The 23,224-nt window shown below is 43.3% G+C and overlaps 1 protein-coding gene across 3 annotated transcripts in view; it reads right to left on the reverse strand.

Annotated features, from left to right (window-relative positions):
• tesk1b (testis associated actin remodelling kinase 1b) overlaps positions 1–21,345 on the reverse strand; it is a 29,607-nt gene extending 8,262 nt beyond the window's left edge. Inside the window, exons 1-6 of one of the 3 annotated variants that reach the window (XM_030431395.1) lie at positions 21,092–21,345; positions 19,721–20,438; positions 5,087–5,208; positions 4,889–4,937; positions 3,240–3,386; positions 1,401–1,483 (exon numbers count right to left, since the gene is read on the reverse strand). In XM_030431395.1, the coding sequence (XP_030287255.1) occupies positions 1,401–1,483; positions 3,240–3,386; positions 4,889–4,937; positions 5,087–5,208; positions 19,721–19,915 (596 nt within the window). In that variant the 5' untranslated portion in view covers positions 19,916–20,438; positions 21,092–21,345. Of the gene's footprint in view, positions 1–1,400; positions 1,484–3,239; positions 3,387–4,888; positions 4,938–5,086; positions 5,209–19,720; positions 20,439–20,547; positions 20,880–21,091 lie in introns of those variants that run through there. The other 2 variants (XM_030431397.1, XM_030431396.1) reach the window with 2 other exon arrangements.
• Positions 21,346–23,224: the final 1,879 nt, after the last annotated feature.

Genomic DNA, 23,224 nt, shown 5'->3' on the forward strand with positions numbered 1-23,224 from the left:
CCTTTACAAGTGTTAGCCAAGTAGGCTAAGCTATAATAGTAGTGCTAGCAGTGCTCACTCAAAGATGACACAACACTAGATCTTTACAAATGACTGATGTGACGGACTAATCGCTCTGAAAGAAGAGGATTAGCATCCCGTTAGCATGGAAAATGCTGGTTCTGGTTAAGGGAGGAAATAAAAAAATATATACATATATATTTTCAACCAAATCACCTCCGAGCTCCTTCTCCTTACTCAACAGTGCAGATATTTACAGCGCAAACTCTTCAGCAAGAAGGCGAAGAAACACATTTATCTAAGGCTTTAATTACAACAAGCCAATTTAGATTTTATATTAAAAAAAGAGAGACAGGTTCACAAGTTGTGGTTGTCAACATGTAAAAAAACCCCCAACAAAACAAGGCCTACACATCCAGATGCCAATTTTTTAAATGATAGCATTAAAAAAAAAACCCAAAAACATGACTGCAATCAAAAACGCATCGTGTCATTGCAGAGAGAAAAAAATTTTTTTTTTTTCTTTTTAGAGATTAGCATCGGATCCTCGTTGAGCTGATCTGAGGGCATGAAAACCTGCCAAGTCACAAATCTAGTGATCCAAGGTCTTCCATGCTGACAGGATTTAAGCACTTTGAGCCTGTTGAGAGGGTTTAAACAGAAGTTTTTCCTTGAACACGGCTGACAAAGATAGTTTTCCAACATTGGCAATCTCTTTCATTTCCTCTTTCCTCAAGTTTTTGAGATTTTCATGTGCGCAACACTATTCACAATCAGTACTGGTACTTTCTACTAGAGTAACATTTTTCCTTCTGTGCCGTCAAGTGTTTTCTCATCGTGGGTATCACTACTTTTATGACTACATGAAGTCACCGGAGAACCAGCTGAAGAGAATTAAACATGCCGGCTGTAACCATGCCGGTCATTAATGTTCAGGAAAATTTACAGCGGTGGGAAAAATACGCTGCATAAATGTCACTGCGTATTAAAAAACGCACAGCTGCGAACACAGAGGAGGAAGCGCGTCGAGACGACGGCGGCGGAGCGGGTGATTACATTTGGACAGCACCTCTGTGAGTCAGGCCTCGGTCTGCCATCATGATCTTTTTCCTCGTTTCACAATATTAAATAAAAAAGTTCTCCAAAGGCCGACCACAACATTCTGCATAATTTGGAGAAAAAAAAAAAAAAAAACTTGACTAGGGTTTGGTGTGAATGACTTTGTGTGTGTGACTGTGTCTCATCCGAGAAAAGAGAAGCTGCAGGAGACTTTTTATGAACACTTTGCTCCGATGGATACGACAGTGGAGATAAACAACACAAAAGAGAGAAGTGGAGGAATGTGAATTTATTGAGCGTGACTTATCTAATCGCACAGAAGTTTTGATGAATGGACCGACCTGTAATCTGGGATCTTCTCCGCCAGGCCAAAGTCTCCCACCACAGCTGAGCACACGCAGCCCTCCCAGCGCACCAGGCAGTTCTGCACAGAGGGGTCAGAGGTCACACACACACAAAACACATCACCTTTACTGCTTCCACGTGTGTGTTCATTCCTGTCTTTATAGCTGCACTATTTGTATTTAAACAGTGACGTCAGATACAAATCGTGCCGAGCTCTTACATTTGCCTTTAAAAAGGGTTTTCAGGTGATCGTGTTGGAGTGTTTCCAAACGTACATTTTGCAAAAAATTAACAAAGAACAGTCGATTTCTGTGCCAGCTTCCACTATGAAGTGAATACTTCCACAGACTCTCAGGCCCTGAAGGCTCCCGGTTCACCATATGGCAATTAGTTTGTGGTAATTTAATTAATCACACATTTGTACGCACCACTTATCGCAATCGAAGCCTGAATGGGAAGGGCCTTAAGGTAGGGTAAGGCCAACAAACGAGGCCACAGAGAGAACGAAAACAGTAGCTGTGTTGCTGCTTACTGCACCTATGTTTCTCATTAAAGCATCATCATGAAACTTTTTAGCTTAAAATAACAGCTTCAAACTCACTTTGATGGTACAGTGTCTTGTAATGGGGTGAATGTGTCTCTATCGCTTGTTTCTGCACTGTGCAACTTCAGTGAGAGGGTAGGATCACAGCTTTACACACGTTTACTTCAACATACAACTTGTCAACACATAACATTGTTATCACGTGATGAGTTCTGTTTGTAGTCAGCACCTAGATTACGTCTGACAAACTGTTACAGACCTGGGATTTCTATTTACGGCAGTGGTGTTGCACTCAGAAACTGTGGGGGGGCGCCAAATCACACTTTAAGCCAGTTTCTACACAATAGTTCTTTAAGGCAGCCCTTGTCAAAATTGCAGTCCGTGGACCATTAGTGGTCCCACGGGGCCTCCTGGGATATTTGTAAAATATCCTGTTTTAATATAAAGTATTTCAGAAGCTGTATGCGACACTGAGCGACTCGCAGTAAGCAGGATAGAGGCTATTTCGCGTGACCATCATCTAATTAGGCCATAGTTTGTAATATACCGTTTTTATACGATTGTTTTTGGGATGTTGGAAAGTTAACGGTAAGAGGTCCGAGAGTGTTATAATTGGTTAAGTTGTCCTTGGTCCGAAATAAGGTTGCGAAACACTGGTTTTTATGTGACAATACAAAGATTGTTACCAAATCAAAACGCCTCATCCAACTTGTGAGTTGAAATGTAGGATAATATCAGCATCGGCAAAAAATAAGATTTTCTGCTGATATAACAGGCGGTAAGATGGTGACATTATGTGCACGGGACACAAACTGTCTCTTTTTATTCCACCATGTTCTTTTCTCATTCCTTTAAAATTTCTGTTTTATAAAACTGCTGCATACAGTATTTTTCACTTTTTCTAGCCTACTGTAAGCTTACATATTCATTTTCCATCCAGCCCTCTGGATCTGACCTCCTATACATCCACTGTGCGTCATTTCCCAACAGATCCTTTTTGTTGACAGAGTTGTACGACCTGTGACGCACTCGCTAAGCCTCTAAATCTGCACCAGAGACTGAACATAAATCAAAAAAACATTAAGTTGCAGGACTCATGTTTAATAACGTTCACTTGCTCTTCTTCTAGTGAAACATCCATACAATAAGTTTACTGTGCATGTACTACACATGTATCGCTGCCTCAGGAGCCGAGTCCCTGTGGAAGGATCAGTCTATGCTGATGTTCAGTGATGTGTGTGTGTGCGCCGTTCGTGGGCACTGATGCGTGTGTGTTTGTGCGTGTCGTCACCTTGGAGGTGAGGTCTCTGTGGAAGATGCCCTTGCTGTGCAGGTACTGCAGTCCCCGGGCGACGTCCAGAGCCAGGCTGAGCCGCAGGCTCCACGACAGGTACATGTCGCTGCCCAACAGCTGCTCCAGGTTGCCGCCGTTGATGTACTAGATCATCAATGGAAAGCAGTTAATTACACACAAATCAAAGCACAATGAGTTCAGTGCATTCTGAAATTGCTTGGGTTTTTAATAATGAAGCCACTTCTCTTATTGTTTTGGGAAGCTGGGACCTAAATGTCTCACTGAACGAGGCTGGGATTGTTTAATTTCCTCCTCTTATTGCCTCGTTTCATTGACGGGTTCACGTTTATTTAACTGCTCCTCCTGAAGGACTTTTTCACTTTTATTCCGAAAGGTGACGTACGAACACAGACCATCACCGCGTGTAATTTGCGAGAAAGTAAGTGCTTAAATTATGAGTCAATCACTGTGACGTCTTTTGTCGAAAGTGCCAAATATTTGTTGGTTGCAGCCTCTAAATCAAGAGGCTTTTCTTTGTTTTACATCACTGTAAAGTGAATTTCTCCGTATTTTAGAGGGTTTTCACAAGCAATGTGCAGAAGATTTCACTTTGAGTTATGGGAAATTGTATCACACTTTTAAAATCTGATCTGCATTCATGCCATTCTGCTATTTTAGATAGTGACTGAAACAGGTATGACACAGGTATGACATAGGTATGAACTATGCTTTTAAAAATAAATACATTCACAGAAAGGTGGCCAGAATGTCTTTTTCTGACCTTTAATAGACTTAACACTGATCAATTACTTGAAACAACAAGAAGTCAATTAATGGACCGTAAAAATTGATTTCACCATCCATCAGCTAAGCCTTTGATTGGGCCAATTGATCACCAGTTCATTCATTAAAATAAAAGTCATTTTTAATCCCTGTGTGTCTGAAACCTGGCTGACCTTTTCCGTCAATACAACATGATCACCAGACCAAATCCTCGCTCAACCCCCGACCTTTTCGTTCCCCTCTCACTGTTGAGCTGCTCAGTTACCATGACAACGTCAGGTAAACCCGTCACCAGCTAAGAAACAGGTGAAATGTCACGCACTGCCTGACCTCAGACTGAGTAACACAGTCGACTAAAGCCGGCAGTCGGACACATAAACGGTCTCAGGCACAGTAGAAGCAAGTCAGTGTTTACGTTCTAAAACCAAGACGTGACAGATTGATCAATGTGTCTGATCAATGAACTACCAATTTAACATTTTAAGATAATAAAGTTTAAAGAGCATCGCAAACTTGAGCAGTGATGCGGAGAGATGTGTGATAAAAACTTGTTTTGTTTTATAACGTCGAGAGAAGGCTTGAATTTTAATACTGAAATTATTAATGACGTCATAATACATACTCATGAATATTAATTTTTTCCATAGCTGAATAAACGAGCTGTTCTCGGAGGAAAATAAGATCACCAGAACACAGTTTGAAGCAAGAAAGGTGGCAGGGTCCGTCACATATAAACAAAGTCAAACAGTATGAGATTGTGTTGTCCTTTAAAAACAGTTTGTTTATTCAGTCATGACACAAAGAGAGTTTATTTGTTTACAAGTGTACTCTTCTGCTCAGCTTCAGTTTAATTAGCGTCTTACCTCTGTGAGAGCGTGGAGCTGCCCCTCATGGACACACACTCCTATAAACCTGCAGGCAGAGCAGACAAACACACAGCTGTAACAACAGGAGGGGAACGACGGCGTGGAGAAAAAACAGATTTCATGACAAGCCGGCGTAAAGCAGGTAGAAGAAAACAAAACGAGGACAGCACGTCCAGAATCAAATGTTTCGGCCACCTGAGTATGTTGGGGTGTGATAGCCGGTTCATGAGCTGGACCTCCCTGAGCATGTTGGCTCTGTTGCTGGCCAAGATGTTCATCTTCAGAGCCATGACCTGACCCGACACCCGGTGTTGCACCTGCACCATAAAAAAAAAAAAAAAACAGAAAAAAATGTTCAACCACAACCGACACAGAAAACATTTTAAAACTTTTTGCTCAATGTCGTTTGTGTAGAAATCTAAAAGCAAAAAGGAAATGATGCAACTCTGCTTCGGAAAACACACTTTAAGAAACAATATCTGGGCCAACAGACTCTCTGGGGCCCATTAATGCTTGTTCCACTGTTAAAAGAGACATGACAGGTATTTAAAACACACCTCAGTACACATGAGCACCTACAGTGTCACAGGCATGTTCAGGCCTGCAGCACAGGATTTACAATGAAAACCTATTATAAATACATTTAACTCATCTGTTGACACGTTCTAAACCAATGAAAATCATTTTTTGGAACCCGTCCATAAAAACATTAGCAGGTCAGTTGAGTTTCTTCATTTGTTTTGGCTGCTGCTCTGCCCCCGCCTGCTGCCATGGCAATGGCTCCGTCTGGTATGGTAATCATGGTGACGCAACATGCTGCCCCCCCACCCTCAGGCTACATGTTAGTGCATATTTGCTTGGCGAGTAGTTTGACTTCCAAAAAGAAAAAGAGTAGCAGACGAGCACCAAATACTCTGACGGAGAGTGCAGAGAGAAGAAGTCAGAGGTGTTCGAGTCTGTGTGTGTGTGTGTGTGTGTGTGTGTGTGTGTGTGTGTCTGTATGTGTTACACTGTGTTAATAATGTGTGTGTGAAAGCCAAGTACTGTATGGGTGTAATTATCAGTGTGAGATACTGTAAATTGCCATTGCCACATTGCCATTATGCAACAACAAGAAAGACAGAAGACAGAAAGAAAGACGCAAAGAGCTGCTGCTTTACATTTTCTTAATCATTTATTTGTTTTTTTATAGTTGTGATTTGAAAGTTGATCTTTTGTGTTGGTGCATTTCCGTTATATTAATCTGCGATCATTCCGATCTTAAAAAAGACAAGCTCTCCTCCTTTTCTTTGGTTTGTTTGGTTTTCAAATTTGCTCATGTATTCTTTTAATTGCAAGTAAATGCATTCTTAAGTATATAAAATGTGCAATGGACAGCATGGAATAAATGAAGGAATAACTGCAATAAAAAGTTTATTATTTTTTTTCATTGGCATATATAAATCAAGACCACAACTGTGCAGGCCTGTTTCACAGCTGTGTTATTTGTGCCAAAAATATCTAATCTTTGCTCACTTTGTTTTAAAATGCCATTAAATGTATTTCAAACACAGCTGTGTATTCCACATCAATACTGTCTTAGGCTAATGTCCAAATCCTGAATACTGAACAAGACTGAGAACCTTCAGTGATGCTAGAAGCTAATGCTCAGATTAGCTCTGCTAGCATGCCAACAATGACAATGCTAACATGTTTATGACATCAAGTTTTTTCCTTCTTCTCTAAAGTAAATGCAGTGCATTTTATTTTTCCTGTGAACAGCCACCATTTTAGCTTAGCATATTAGCATGCTAACATTTGCTAATTAGCACTAAAAACACAAAAGTGCATCTGTAGCAGGCTGGTTTTGCAGGTTTTTGGACATAAACCAAAAGTATTGCTGACATAATGTTTGCCGATTGTCGTTTTGTTTGTGTTTAAAAAGGCAGCATGTGGGAAGTTACTCGACACCAGTATTGAGAACGATACCTGCTACTTAATAATACAGTGCATTTGTGAATAACAGCAGGATGCAATCTTCCGGGCCGCACTTTTGTTTGCATTTAGGATCAGGCATCAGGCTTTCAATGCCTGACTGCAAAACAAATCTCCTTCCAGCTAATAATAAAGTTTAAACGGCGTGGGCGGGTTACAGGTTGTGTCTTCGTGAGTGACATGAGTGTGTAATGAAAGACAGCGAGGAGGGAGGGAGGAGTGGAGGAGTGGAGTGTGTGAGCGGTCAAAGTCTGCAGCTGAAGTCAGTGTGACACTGGCCTGGATCTCTGCTGGGCTCTGGATCAGAGTGGCTGTGGAAAAACCACAAAGCCTATTAGAGACCAGACGAGAATGCTGCAAGTAACGCCATTAACACAGACGCACACAAACACACACACACACACACACACACACACACACTCTTCATCTTTACAACCCGTCGTTGTGAGTCAGTCAATCTCTGCTGCACTAAATCCTTTCTCCACTGAGCCACATGAGGACATGCATGGATGCACACATGTTAATCACACACATACAAGTGTGTACAGTAGCTGCCTCCACTTACAGAAAAAAAAAAAAAAGGAAGTTGGAGCAGAAGTTTAGACACGCAGCAGGAGTGTGGAGGGAGCGTCGGAGCTAAACTCCTCTTCTCCTCCTCCTCTGGAAATATTTACAGCACTTAGAGGATGAGGAGGTTTCTTTACACAACGCCTACTCCTGCTTCCATTAGCACAGATTTATTTGGCTCCCGCACACACACATCTGCCTTCTCACTTAATTTGACGAATCTCTTACATGCTCCTCTGGCATGCTGTGATTCTAACACACACAAACACACACTCTCTGACTCATAGGCAGGTTACAGTGCGAACGTGGGCCAACTGCTGATGCAGCAGCGGTTGGAATTGCAACGCTGCTTGACCCAATGGCTTTGTCCCGACAGTTTTTTGCCTCCAGATAAACAACCCCTCTCTTGTCATTATTACAGGTTGTCCGGCTCACAGGGTTGCATTTTCTCATAGGTGTGTGTGTCTGTGTGCGTTTATGCCATCTCAGAAGCTTCACCCTGCAACGCCTCCACGAGGTATGTGTGGTAGTTTTTTTCCCCCCCGAAATGCCACTTTACTGGTCATCTCCATAGAGTCGCCACTGGAATGCAGATGTCCACGCCTACGTCAAGATTACCCCACGATATGGAGCAATTACACACAGCAAACACACACACACACACTCAAACCAGACTTCTACTCACATGCACAAGCACAGACACACCCTAAATCTCTCCTTCAAACACACTCGGCCTTGTAAAGTGCTGCTGTCAGCAGAGGAAAGGTCACGGGCATCCTTTGCTCTCGCTCCGTGCAGCCAACATGTGCAGCGATGTCTGTCATTAGCCGGCAGCCCGACGGGGCAGAGTGATGCACAGCGAGACAGAAGAGGAGGAGGATGTGTCCACAGGCTGCAGATGGAGGATGCACACAAGGGCAGGAGAGATTTGTTAAGACCTTTAATAGTTAAGGCTTCTTAAGACATAAAATATGAAGGAGTGGCAGAGGAACTGCACGGAAACTTGCTTCAGTCTCAGCAGTTTAAAAGGGCAACGCCACCAATTTTACACATGGTCTAGCAATGCACTCTGTTGGACTCAAATGGTATAAATCCATACAGCAGAAGCAGAAAAAAAAATGACATTCTTCCTCCTTTTAAAAAGCTGGCACCTACATTACCCACAGTGCAACATAGCCACAGAGTGACATCACTGGAGGCAATTTGGAGATTACAGGCAGCTTCCTCTGGAGTCATGAAAGGCTCTATACCATTTGCATGTGCAGTAGCACTCAGATATCCGTAAAATCACTTTAATGTGTAGAAATGGAATCGGAAAGGCAGTATAGGACAGTAGCCTGGCGCATTTTCCCCACAATGCCAGGAATATAACTCTGGTGAGGAAATTCTGCATTTTCAATATCCAGGCATTAACCAGGATATTAGAAATGCAGAGCTAAAGATTCCAAATTTAGCCATTTAGATTGTATTTTTACATATTTTCTATAATAATCAAATTACTTCAAGATATACATTTTGTCTTTTGCTTGATTAAATGTTTTAAAAGTCTTCTGCCAACTATAATTCTGGTGGAGAAACACCAAATTTCACTATTCTAATGCATGTTTTTAGCAAATCAACAGCTGGACGTAAGGATTTTGATTCTAAGCCAACAAATGTTTGAGCCAGGGGATCCACTCAGGAATTCTATTGGGTCTGGCAGCCATTTCTGAACTACTTTGACTCGAATGTCCCTGCTAGAGACAATTCAACTCTTGTTTCAAGGCCTTTCGCCATTAGCGCCAGGAATATAATTCTGGTGGAGAAACACCCAATCCTCTGATTTCATGCATGTTTTTAAAACATAAAAAAACAGTTAAATTTAAGGATTTTGACTCAAGTACAAATAATATCTGAACAATGGGATCCAGTCAGGGATTGTTCTGTGACCACTTTGACCTAAATATCCTGCTAGAGGAACAGAATCATGAGACTATTGCATTCATAATCTCTGCATTATGACTTTTTTTTTTTTTCAAATCCACGTTCCTTTTTTTAAAATGGATGTTTGTTGGGGTCTCTTGTATGTACGGTATGTTTTCGCAATCAAAAGCCGATGAGAACTTTCAAATAATGATATCAGGAACAGGCTTTAAAAACACTTATGTGTAAATTGTTCTCAGGATTTCCTGAAACAGTACCGAGGACATGACCTTGATGTCCTAAGTGGGAGCTAAAGCCCAGTGTTTGCTCCATGTATGTGGTTATTTTGTCTATCCTACATGGCTTCTTGTAAAACTACTTTTCTGGAACCCACTATGTAGTGGCAATTCTGACTGAGCGAAAAGAGGAAAAAGATGAAAATAAAAATCCCATGTTGCTGCAGTGTTGCAGAGGGGGAGTGTAACCGGGTGTGACCACACGACACTGCCTCTGGACACTGGGTCAACTCTCAACGCCTCTTTTCCCCTCGTGGATTTCATGATTCCTCCACAGATTCCCGCCAGCATGAGCCAATGTTGTCACACCTCCAGCTGAACATATACTGTCATGACTGAGGGTCTCCAACAAACTGTGGGGACGTCATGTCTTGTAGCTGTAAAACTCTGCATAGCAAAACAATAAGATCTAAATGTGCAGAACAGTCGTGTTCTTGTGGTGTTTACATGATTAAGTGCTCTGCAGACTCACTACTCTGCAGCCAGGCGGATCAAAATACCATAAAAAAAAAAAAAGTAGGATCATCATTAAAATGTGCATATTCGCAGCATTTTTTAAAAACACACAGAAGCAAAATTTGCCTTTGAATCAGCACTTCAAGGCTTCACTTCAGGACAAAAACAGGAACGCTTCAACCGATCTGACAAGCGGGCTTTGAGCTGAAGTGTGAAGGGACTGTGAGTGAGAGTCTCTGAGGGGGTGAACTCCACTCACTGCATGTGCGTCGGAGAATCGAGGAAATGAGCTTCTCCTCCAGAACAACTCGAGGCTTAAGCCGCCGCCTCGGGCTCTGCTCTCGGTTAGAGTGCAAAGCTGCAATAAAAAGCGTGAGAGTGTCAGAGTGAGAATTGCATGTGTGCAGCCACCCAAGCCTGGTCCATCAGTGAGCGAGCAGGGAGGTCCCAGCCCCAGCCCCACCCCCACCAGCTCTGTGTGGTCGAGCCCGGGTTCAGAAACATGACCTGATCCAGGAGGCGAACAGTCCAGGTAACTGACAAGCTGACACACAACCTCTCACTTGGTCTGTTGCACAAAAGGCAACACAGCGCTGACCACGCCCCCTCCACAGGCCCAAACATGACGGGTCACTCCAGTTCATACATGGTCATCATCACTGACTTGATGCTTATGAATCGTCCTCTACATGAGAGAAAAAGTGAGGAAATCAAACCAAATATTACAAAAAAAACGTTTCTAGTGGTCAGCTACAGATGCATTTAATGTTTCCACCACATTGGGCCATGTTGGGTCAGGTTGGGGCGTCCATGATGTTGCTCTGGACCCGCCCTGATGATGTCACTGTGATGTCATGTGTGTCATCATAGCTTGGATTTAGGACAGAAAGCATGTGTATTGGAAACTTGGAGTTTATATATGTGGGGTCAAATTTGGAGATTCAATATGTGGGAACAGAGTGTAATGGGGGACTGTGCTGAGATGCATTATTGGAAATGTAGCGTTATTGATCTTAAGGTTTGAATTTGACCAACTTATTGTCCCCCAGACTGTCCTCCCTCCCCCCCTCAAAAAAAAAAACAACCAGTCATATAGGTCGTCTATAAAACAGTTTATTATTACTCACTTACTTTAATCGTTTCGCAGCGACCTCTAATGGCCGTAGTAATTATCATGATGGGAGCGATATTGATAATATCCAATATCTTCCAAAGACTCATCAGTGTACATTTCGTTAATTGCGCAAACGGGTTAATTTTTAATGTACTTGACATATGTCATGAACATGTTCACTTGCAGACGTAACTGAACATGCATAGCTAAAAAGGGATGCACAATACTGGGCCGATAAATGATCATGCCAATACTGGGAAATTTATATTATAGGCGATTTATGGGTTATCAGTAAAAATTCTGGCTGATAAATGCAGCAAATAATATGGAGCCAACTTGCTTTCACTGACTTGAGCCCAACATTTATGAACTCTGATATAGTCGGTTCCTTAAAAGTTGGTTTGTGATGCACCAATAACAACAGAGAAGAAGGACATGAAGAGGAATATCATCCATCTTTGCTCTCTACATCTTCATCATTTCTTACCCACAAGTCTGCTTAATCTACGGCATGGAAACCATTTTTTTAAATGAAAAAAAGTGAAATGATTGGTTATCTTATCAGTGTGAAGTGAAAAAAAACTTTTCTTTTTTGGTTTTTGGTTTCACAACATTTACAAAACACTTATTGCTGTTACTATGGCGTAACCAAGCTCGGTAAGCCTGTTGCTGATACTCTGCAGGCCTGCTGCTTTGGGAGTCAGTTTCTTGATACGAGTCTCCAAGATTGCTCTGAACTTCCAACAATTATGTGACAATGTGGGTGATCAAGAAGAGCAGGGACATTTCTAGAAGCAGGAGGTCATGTTGAACTTTTAAAAATGCAATTCCACACAAATTCAACACCAGTCCCAGACAGAGATTTCAGGGACGCATCTAAAAAAGAAATACAATGTGTATGGGGTGATGCGACCAAATATGAGAGCATGCTTTGTTTTGTGTGATTTCAGCGAACCAGCCCTTTAAAGCACGACGGGATACATGTGACACATTTAAAAGAAAAAAAAAAAAAAACAACTGCGCCACAAAAACATTTCACCATGTCTGTGATACATGCAAACACTAAGCCATTTGTTTACCTTCTCACAGGGGAGCGGCCTTCCTCCAGGTTTAGCTAAAGACTACCGCGCTGCCAACATGTGGAAAGGAGGAAGCGCTCATTGTGCACTGATGTAAACACACATACACAAACTCTTGAGATAAAGTAGAAGAAAAAAAAAAACAACACAGTGGTAACCGCAACGGAGAGGAGGACGGATCTGAAAACAGATAATTGCGCAACTCTTGCCCAACACTTCTCTATTTCAATCCCCAGGCCCAGCTAAAATTATTTTAAGCGATAAACACGGCTGTTCAAGTGAGCACAGGCGTAACACATGCTCGGCACTTTCGTGTATGCGCGGCCGTGCAGAACATAAACAAAGCTAAATACTTGTGCAGCGATTGGCGGCGGAGCAGGTCCCGACTGGAGCGAGGGAGGAGAGGAATAATGAAGGGAAAAGTGCTACACTAAGCCGCCGGTGTTCAAGTCTGCACTGGCTCTGCTCATACCAAACACCACCGTCCAATAGAAGCAAAGACGCGCACACACACACACAGACGGCTTCTAATCCCGAACACCGAGACTGATCACAAGCACACAGATGACAGTTGATGATGGATCCTGGTTTGTGTGTATTCAACTTCCCCCCCCCCCCCCCCCCCCCCCCCGCCTCCTTTGTCGTTGGTTTATCTTCCCAGAGCCGATAACCTCCCAGCAGCCAGGAGTTCCCAAGAAAATATCACATCTCAACACGTCGAGGTGGGAGAATCCCACAATCAGTATCTTTCAAGACAAGTCATGAAACTGAAATTAACTTGAAAACTGATGAAGGCAAAGACAAGATTTCCTCGGAACAGTTGCGTCTATATGCAAATAATCCACTCTTGATAAAGTCAAAATTGTCAGCGAGAGGTTGTTTATTTTTAAGAAAAAGCTTCACACATTAACTGAAAACCTACTCAAAATAAAAGGACCAATTTCCTTGCCATCCTTTCGTCTTCAAATTACAGTTCAAATCATTTATCCGTGCATCAAAATTTCATGGTTTTGTAATGTGATATACCATCACAACACAACTGTTTACTATGATAGGTGCTGACAACAGACAACTGGATACGCACAAACACACACACAGAGGCACCACAGCAGTGTTTAGCAACCCATTTCCTTCACATTACCGCTGTCACAAGCAGCTGCCAGACACACACACACACACAGCCTTGCACACACAGTATATACAAGCACACACCCATCAACCCCTCATTCAAAGTTGACAGTATTTGTCCTTTGGAGACTCCAGTCTGTTCTAAATCCCCTCTTTACCCAATTACTCTCCTTCAGATTATGATCATCACATCTCATGTACGAGCATAAAAACAACCCTTCGCAACCGCACACACACCTCCGTCACTCGACTCTAATCAGGCTAAATCGCAGGCGGTATGATAATTAGGATGACTAGCCTTGTTCTGGAGAAATTCTCACTCTGACTCATGGAAATGTAATTGCATTTCAGCTTCGCCTCCCACTTTCGCAACAATTACCAAGACAAACCCTTTGTGTCGGCCTCGGAATGATTCTTATGAAGACTATAGAGCTACAAGACAATCAGACCATCAATGTGAACGGGCTGACAGATAGCAAGACTGAAGCAGCAGATTATAACATTTCCTTCTACAAATATTAAAAACCCTCAATATTTCACTCAAGAGTTAGACAGGGACTGAAAAAAACATTTAGACATAAATGTTACCATTTGATGGAGTTATGGTTGCTGTGTACCAGGATCACAACATGTTAAATGTAGCTAATTAGCATGCAAAAGATCACAATGTGATTGGTTCACCACACAGTAGCTTCGTATTATTGTTTCTTCTGACAATGGTTGGTAGGAAATGGTTTGAGTTAAAGTACCTTTGGTCTGCATAGGAAGGCAAACCCACTTTACAACATTGTGTAAAAAGGTGCTTGAACCAAATTTTCCTTAAACCTCAGCAAAAGTAGTCATTTTTGTGCAGGTCAAACATACAAACAATACTTTGAAGAAATTGTTTGATATTCAAGTTTTATAGCTTTCTTGCCGAGAGTTGGTTGACAAGAAACAACTTGTACGGTGAATGTGAAGCTACAGCTTGTAGCCATTAGCTTACTGTAGCTAGGTAGGATATGTGGCGAGCTAGCCTAGCTCTGACCAAAGATAAAAAAATTCTGGGATATAACTCGACATAAAATCACAACTGTTTCTGCACAAATTAAGTAAAACAGATATAAATCGGCTAAATAGTGAATTTTAGAGGTAGTTCCAGGTGGCACTTATGTCCTGCTATGCTAACCAGCTGGTAGCTTCAGATTTAGCATACACACATTTTTCTCATCCAGCTCCTAAGAATATGGTGAACGTTTTTTCCAAAAGATGTTGAACTATTTCTTTGAACATTATGACAAAAGTCATGATGCTGCAGTAAACCACGAGTTATGAACAACACCAACGACTTCAAGCTGTCAAAACAGATATCTACAAGAAATCCAAGCACTGAAGTTACTTTCAACCAGACTGAGGGGTTGTTAGGAAGCTTTGCTTAATGAGATTTCCATGGCTCATGTAAATTAAGGAGAAGGGCCAAATGACAATCAAATCTGCCGAGAGGCCTGTTCTGCTGCGTTTGCCTGTTCTTAGACAGCAGGTGTTATCTGCATTAGCAAATACACAGATCTGTCATCAGCCCAGAGACAGCTGGAAAATGACGCAGTAACACAGTAATCAATTAGAAATCCATTACACGTGTTTGTTTGGAGAACGACAGAGCCCTGAGAAACGCGGTGGGTAAATAAATAATTACTTCCTGAAGTTATCCGAACTGTTGAGAGATGATGCATTTAATTTGTGACTGAGCAGGGTTTTATTGCTTTTGAGGCCTCAGGGTTTTCAGGCTGTGTTTGAGGCCCGTAGAAAAAAACAGAAACAAAAGCAGGAGTCTCAGGCCAAAGCTGGTCACACACACACACAGAACTTTCCTTTGAACGATATTAAAAAGGAAGATGAAAAACAGCACCTGAAGGATTTGTCTCAACACGTGCACTCCCTTCCTTTCTCCCTCTTTTTCATTTTTTTTTTTTGCTCGGGTTGCACAATTGCACGCTGGAGAGGTGAATGGCTGCCTGTCCGCCCGCCGCGAGCCTCCATTGATCTGCACCGAGTGCAGAAGCTCAACAACAGCACACACGCACACATGGCGTGCCGCCAGAGCCTTTGAAGGCGAGTGCAGGACATCCATTTCAAAGCCTGAATGCAAGTGAACACAGCATTTACATGTAGTGACTGCTAAATGTAAGAACAAACATCTGAGACTGCAGAACAGTCGGGCCTTTTCCTCTCAACTAAACCAGGACACAGGAACAATCGCTCAGTCACCCGTGTCAGCAAAATATGCGACTGATAGCTGCAGTAACAATTTTGCATTTATATGGCACAATCAAAAGGGCAAGCAGATCCAAACTGAAGTGCCAACTTGACAAGCCAGCAGTAAACACTGTGACATTTGCATGCTCATTGGCCATTCAAAGGGCAAAAGCTGAGGGAGTGGCTTCAGAGGACTGAGCACTGGAGTCTTCAAGAGTGAAGTCACAGCACAGAAGTGATGAGTTCAGGGTCGACTTGAAGACAGGATTGTTCAGAGAGCACATTTAATTCACTGCTTTTTAACTTTAAAATAGATGAAATATCAAAATCTAGTATTTCAACTTCAGCACTCAGTACTACAAAGGCTTAATAATGTTACTCTAGCGTGAATCATTCATCATAAAGGACCTGAACTTTTGCGCCACAATCCTGCCAATTTTCATGTTTCAACTTGAGGGTTATAGTAAATTTCTATTTACTCATCATGCCAAACCTTCGGCTCATCCCACATGGGAATACTGTCGTGAGTCAGACTAAAAATATACAAACCAGTCGTGAAACAATGAGTCAGTTTATCAACTTGAGGGCACTCAGTAGAGCGCATACCTCTGCCAAGGCCAGACAGTCCTCTTTTCCTACTCACTCATTAAATACCCGCTTGATTTCTTTCCATCGTCCTCTATGTATAATTCCCTATAAATATATTAACTAAAATGGCGAAAAAACCCTATCCCACAATGTTTAAGTTAGAATAATTCTGAGATCCATCCCTTCATCTGGATTTGCTCCGACAGTTAATGGGGTCTATTGTGGCCCGATGTCCAAGTTTCATGCAAACCCATCAAGTAGTTCTTGTGTAATCCTGGTCACAAACCAACAAACCAACCAACAAATGGAAACAGATGAAAACAGTCTTGAGTTAAACAGAAAAATATCTTTCTGAACTCATTTTTCCAAGCAAAAATGTCCACGATTTGCTAGTTACAGACCCTAAAATGTGAGACTCTCCCACGTTTCTTTGTTTTATAGGATAGTAAACTGAAGATTTTAGTGTGTTTTTGGAACATGCAGAAAAGACATCCACTTCAGACCATAAAATGTCAGAAATTTGTAAATATGCCCGTTGCAAGTTTCCAGACAAAAAGTATCAACTGACACAGTATAAAGTGATTAGTCTGTCATGTAAATCATTAGCAACAGCCTGAATTCCAAAGAAAACAAATAGAAATCAACAAAACAAGCACAAAATTAGATGAAGACATTATGTTTGCTAGGAGCCACATTTTTATCCTGATAAATGTCTGTCTCCTCATTTACCAACATTCAAAACCCCACCGAATAAAACTTTGTGCAGAACAACTGGGAACACCTGATTTTCCTGTGAGGATATGAATACACACATCACGCTTTCAGCTAAAGAGCCAAAAATCCAACAAATACCTAGAAAGAGGGTGCAGGTGAGGTGCTGGAGAGAACACACACCGTTCCCTCTACAGTTAGTGTTGGCAGCGCTCCCACAAAAGCTCCTCATAATCTCCTTTAAACAACTTGGCATTATCGCAGGCAGTTATAGCTCGACTGTTTGTTTAATTTACACGTATTAATGCAGTCTGACTACTTGCATAACTGATTAGCAGAACACCAACGCGTGCTGGACTTTGGTCATGGTGTTGAATAAAAGGTACCAAGTGTCCACTCTGGGATTAGTTTATCTCATGATAACACTTTATAATATTTTTAAGAGTCTTTGTCTGTGATTCCTAAAAACAGCCATGAGACCTTGAACTACACACCGAAACATGAAACACCTCCGCTTGAGGCAGGAGCGATATGAGAAGAAATATCCACTTATACTCTTCATAACGTAGGCAGAAATTGCTCTAAATTCCCCTTAAAAAAATCCAGATGTGAAGGCCGACTTGTGTGTACTTGCACATGAGCACAACGCAGCCAACAGTCTAAGAACACAGAGAGATGAAGCCATGATACCTACTGTTGCATGACTCCAAGCAATTACCTTGACATGCTTTTGGTATACAACGAAAAACTTAACCCCAAAAAAATAAAAAAAAATGCTTTCAAAGAGCCCAAGATCAGATACCTAATACTTTGTAGGGCTGCCTTGCATACAATCTACTGGGCTCTGAAGCTTCTGTTGCATCCTACAACAAAGAGTCGAAGCTTCGTTCGCTCACAAACTGCTTTTATCTGCTCACATTGCATTTCCCGTAAAGTCTGTGTGGGAAACACTGTGCCATGTAGACATGAAAGAGAGAGCGAACTAGAGAGCAGCTCTGAAAATAAAAAAGTCAATATGTTACGGCCCATTATGATGCTGTTGCCCCAAATAAATGAATGTCAACGTCCGTTTACACTTTTTGTGACATAATAGCCGTTTTGCATTAACGAAAAAAACCTAAATGTCCAAAAACACGTTCAAAACCCATCGAACGAGTATTCAAAACAATGACGTGTGTGAGCCAAAAAAAAAAAATCAAGGGAGGGGGAGAGCTACAGAATTATCTCTCTATATCAACATTTGCATCTAGCCAAGCAGTTAGTCAAAACCCTGGCGAATTTTTAATATTCAGACAGAAGTTCAGTCATTATGTCACTGTTCATTCTGGATCCCGTTAAAAGTCTTTTGGAAAACCAGCCGCCTCCTCCACATCCAGCGAGGCGACACATCGCTCAAACCGCGAGTCACGTGGTGCTCCTGCATCGATTTATTCTGACAGTCACTGACGTCCCATAGAGCCACGGTGATAAATGGATTGGTCAAACAGGAAAATTAAACCAGCAACTATTTTCATAATCATTTTTTAAAAGCAAAAACCCAAACAAAAAAACCTCCAGCCAAGATATTATCAAATTGTCATGGGTAACAGCCTATCAATGCCGTATAATCTAATGAGTAATTAGAGTTATCAAATAAAAGGTAGTGGAGTAAAAAAAGTACAATATTTGTATCCAAAAAGTAGCGGATTGAAAGTATAAAGCTGCAGAAAATGGAAATGCTTGTACGTAATTCCATTCCATCACTGGTTGTTCTAAATTCTGACACTAAAATGCTTTGACTACATTGGTTTCAGGCGCAATTTCTGATCATCAACAGTCAATGGGACCAATAAGTGATGTCAGCAGAACCTTGAACTGAATATCTTTAGATGTTGAGCTGTTGGTCAGACAAAGCCAGACATTTAAAAAGCTGTCACCTGAGGGATTCGGGGGGGGGGGGGAATGAAAACTGATCGTTGGCTGCGGCCCTTAAAGCACATCGAGCTCTCTCATCCTTGAATGCGTCCCAAAAACAGGATCTGGAAATTCTTATTCATTGAAATAAACCTTTTGTAAAGTGCTTGGGAAGGTGATGCAACTGTCCTCCTCCCCCAGAATCTCCTTGCATTGTGCGCTATCTCACACCATCAGCCCCTGTGATGGGGCTGCATGTGGCAACTCAGGCGATCCTCAGAAATCAGCCTCTGTGCAAGTGAACAGCGGCGTGACAAAGAGGAGGAGAGGATGGCGGCCGCCTCTGAACAGGGATGGAGGAGGGTGTAGGGTTACCTGCACGTGTGCCAGAACTACCTGTCCTGACTGGATCCACTTACACACCAAAAAAAAAAAAAAAAAAACCCACACCACCATGTCCCATCTTACACAACATGTGGGTCAGTGCAGACACGTGTGGAGGGGCAGAGCAGTGTCGGATGGGACAGTGGGGTGTACGTTTCCACCCTGACGCCACCGGCCCAAAGAGTAGAACTCTGTCACCAACTTCCTCCTGTGAGCACTCAGCATCTTCACTGGTGTTTGGGGTTGAGGCTGCACTAGGTTGCCATCGATACCAGTGTTTTCATAGATAGTGAGGGCTCAACAGGAAGTCGACACACTCGCACTCATGAGCTGTCAGGAAGTTCAGTTCAGGCCAAATGTGATTGTGTGCATGGAGACCTGGAGGAGGAGGAGGAGGAGGAGGAGGGGGAGCCTGACACCAAAACCCAGCTCTGTGCATCTCTTCACTGAGAAAGTAAAAAGTCAGAAAAAAAAACATTCCACAAACAAACTTTTCTCTCACCTTGAACACCTCGGAGAAGAACCCTGCTCCGATCTTCTCGCAGCTGAAGTCGTCCAGGCGGGCCAGGCTGGACACGGCGCTGCGCAGGGCCCGGTACGAGGACGGTCTGATCCGGTTGGTTCCGTGGACGCTGTGCATGGGCGGCTCTGCGTCTCCCTCCTGCTCAGGCTCGACCCTCTCCGGCTCCATCTTCATCTCGGACGCCCCGGGACTAGGAGGAGGAGGAAGAAGAGGAGGAGGAGGACGGTGCGGGTGGTTCAAAATCCAGCCCGGCTACTGTTTACATTTCCCATGTCCGTCCGGCCGCTACGAGGCCAGGGGCGCAGGCGGCGCGGGGGGCTCTCTCTCCGGAGAGGGAGGGATGAGAAACTCTCGGCGGGGGGAGAAACCAAATGTCGCAGCCGGCTGGGCCTGGATCCTCTGCAGCGGACTCGTGTCTAACAAACTACGCAGCTGCAGCGCTGCATCCTGCGCCGTCAGGCTGGGTGAAGTCCCTCATGGCGTGCGGCAGAGGAGGCTGTGCCGTTTTTTAAAGTGCGCAGGCTGCTGTTGCTGCTGTCTTGGCAGTCTCTCTCTCCCTCTCTGTCGGTTTCCTCAACTCTGCTGCTCCTCCTGCAGTGGTGAAAGGCCGGGGCTCCCCTTCCTCGGCTCCACCAATCGAATCCCGGGTTTCCAGTGCGCACACGAGCTGCCTCCGTGACGCTGCAGCCTATTGAAACTGAAGAGGGAGAGTGAAGACAGGGGCGTAAACAGAGGGCGTTAATACACTAAAAATCATAAAAGTGAAGTGCATCTGATGCGCAGACGAGAGTTATTAGTGGCAATACCGGGATCCGATCGCACCGACTGTCACGCGCCGACGCACGATGTCGGATCGAACCGTGTGAACGAGTGAGGAGAGCAAAAATCAAAAATGCATCAGAGGTCGTAAATGAGGCTGTTTGGACGCGTTATCTGCTGGAAGCGATAACAGCGAGTGATGCAGGCAAGATATATCGCCTTTCACTGTCACAGCCCTGCACTTTGAACACACACACACACCAACGCACACTGATCCAATCACCCGGCTGGTGATCGTGGATGTAGCCCAGGAGTGGTGAGAGGTCGGCGTGCAGCCTGCATGAGCCTCCACCTCCTCCTGCGTGGTGCGTGTGGCGGTTCTCCCCACAGCCCGGACTGCGGCTCGTAAATTATGGATGCCAAACTGAGCCGAGTTTTGTGAGCTCGTCTGTCACGGACTCAAGTCTCGTCCGGACACACACACACACACACACACACGCATGCTGTAGCCTACATGTGAGCTTCAGAGGGGGAAAAACGCTGACGCGCAGCAGCAGCAGCAGCAGCGTGCTTCAGGTAGATGTGACTTACCTGGCCTGCTCTAAGAACACAACCTCCACATGTGTCCTCTGTGGCCGCCCGGATCAGCTGCTCCTCGGCGTCCTGTTACCGAGAGCCTTTATTTTACTAATTAATCATCTCGGTTATTTGCGCCGGCGCGCACAGCCTCCACGCACGCACACTCGAGCCTCCCGTGGTTTCGTTTTACGCTGCCGCTCCTGCGCGCTGCCCTGCTGTCGGGTTGGCCGGCTGCAATGAAGGAAGAGGAGCGGCGACTTTTGCTGTGCTTTATTGGAGGCGGCGAGGCGGGGCGGGTCCACACGTGATCCCCGCAAAAAGAAAAAAAAACAAAAAAAACGCACCTGTGGGGGCGCTTGGAAACTGGCTCAGCTCTCACCTAGGCGTGTGTCTGCGCCAATCACAAACCCGTGTTCACGCAGAAAACTGTCACAGAAAACCCGAAGAGGCTTTATTTTATTTTTGCTTATAGGATCAGTGGGAAGGTGGCAAACCATCCAAACCATCCTCACCTCCTGGCAAAGGCTGAGCAAAGATTGGCAGATAGTATGCCCATTCTTTTATTCTGGGTTTTACTCTGTGATTCATTGATATTTGCATCTGAGAGATTGTGTCTGAGATGATTGCATCCAATTTATCAAAGAACAATGTTTGCCCTCCAAAATGTAGTCTATTGGAAGTATAAAGTGGCAGAGAATGGAAATGCTGAAGTGCAGTACAAGTACCTAGAAATGTTACTTAAGTACAGTTCTTGAGTAAATGTACTTAGTTACTCTCTATAACAAATGTATGAGTATTGGGATAACATGCCAAGTCCAGTTGGGATGTGTTTTGCTGGAATGAGTCCAAATTGGCCCTTTTCTGCATTTCACATCCTAAAATATTTAACACATACACTCGCAGTAGAGTTAGAATCAAGCCTTTATTTTAATGACTGCAGAATTACTCATATTTATGTATAGAGCAGTTTCCACTGGAGAGACATAACGAGAGACATTAAGTGTGTCAGAATAAAAGAGATGGAAGATGGTATTGACTCAAACCTGGATATTCGCAGCTGATTGTGAACACTGTGTGGGATACCCAAAGGTTGCTTGGACGCCAACGAGCCATAAAACAGTGTGTCCTACAGCGAGGAGCCATCTCGCACCTCGCCGCCACATACCGACGCACCGTTCACACATTCGGCCGGAGGTGTGTGATTCTCTTCTCCGAGCCGCTGAGCAGATCCGTGGTCTCGCTCTGCATTATTTATTAATTGATTGTCTCTGTAAAAGCCAGAGGAAAAATACTAAAGTCGCACCGTCATTGCTGATCACAATGTGTACTATTTATTATTTAGTGCTGCTGATCACTTATTCATCACACTGACTGTTATAGTTGTTTTGGGCCTCAGTGAGCGTGTGTGTGGGGATTATGTGCAAGCATTCATGCATGTGTGTGTGTGTGTGTGTAGGTGTGTGACAGGGGATTATCTTGACCCTGCGGCTTCATGTTCCTGGGCAGAGATTCTCCTCCAATGACTTTTTGTTGACTGAACTATCCGTGTGACGAGCGAACGAGGTGGCAAACTATCCAAACCATCTCAACTTCAAGGCAAAGGCTGAGCAATGGCTACTAGATGGTGTTCCCATAAAGAATGTGGATACCTTCATTTGTGTTTTATTTTTTGATTAATTGATTTTGCATCTGAAATGATGTGTCTATATGATGCATGAATTTTGGAGAAAACGTTGTCTCTCAAAGCCCAAAATGGCGTCCTCAAATGTCTCGTTTTGTCCAATATCCCCAAATATTCACTTTATTCTTATAAAGGAGAAAAGAAAACCATTCATGATTCCAGGAAGATGAATACTTTGGTGATCACATGACTTTAGCTCTACTAGCAACTCATCACTTTTGGCTTTTAGTGAAGTAGCACAACAATTATTGGGCGAATTAGCATTTGGGTTTATGTTTACAATGAATAATAATGACCTTGGCGATTCCTTTCACTTTTCGTCTAGCGCCATCATCAGGTAAGCAGTAGTTTGGTTTATGACAGGATTCCAGCAAATGTAACATTCCCATCAGCCTTAGCTGTACTTTGTGTTTAATGCTAATAAGTAAATGGGGCTAAACTGAGATGGTGACAAAGCTGGGGGC

The sequence above is a fragment of the Sparus aurata genome, chromosome 10, assembly GCF_900880675.1.
Source record: "Sparus aurata chromosome 10, fSpaAur1.1, whole genome shotgun sequence".
Taxonomy (NCBI): domain Eukaryota; kingdom Metazoa; phylum Chordata; class Actinopteri; order Spariformes; family Sparidae; genus Sparus; species Sparus aurata.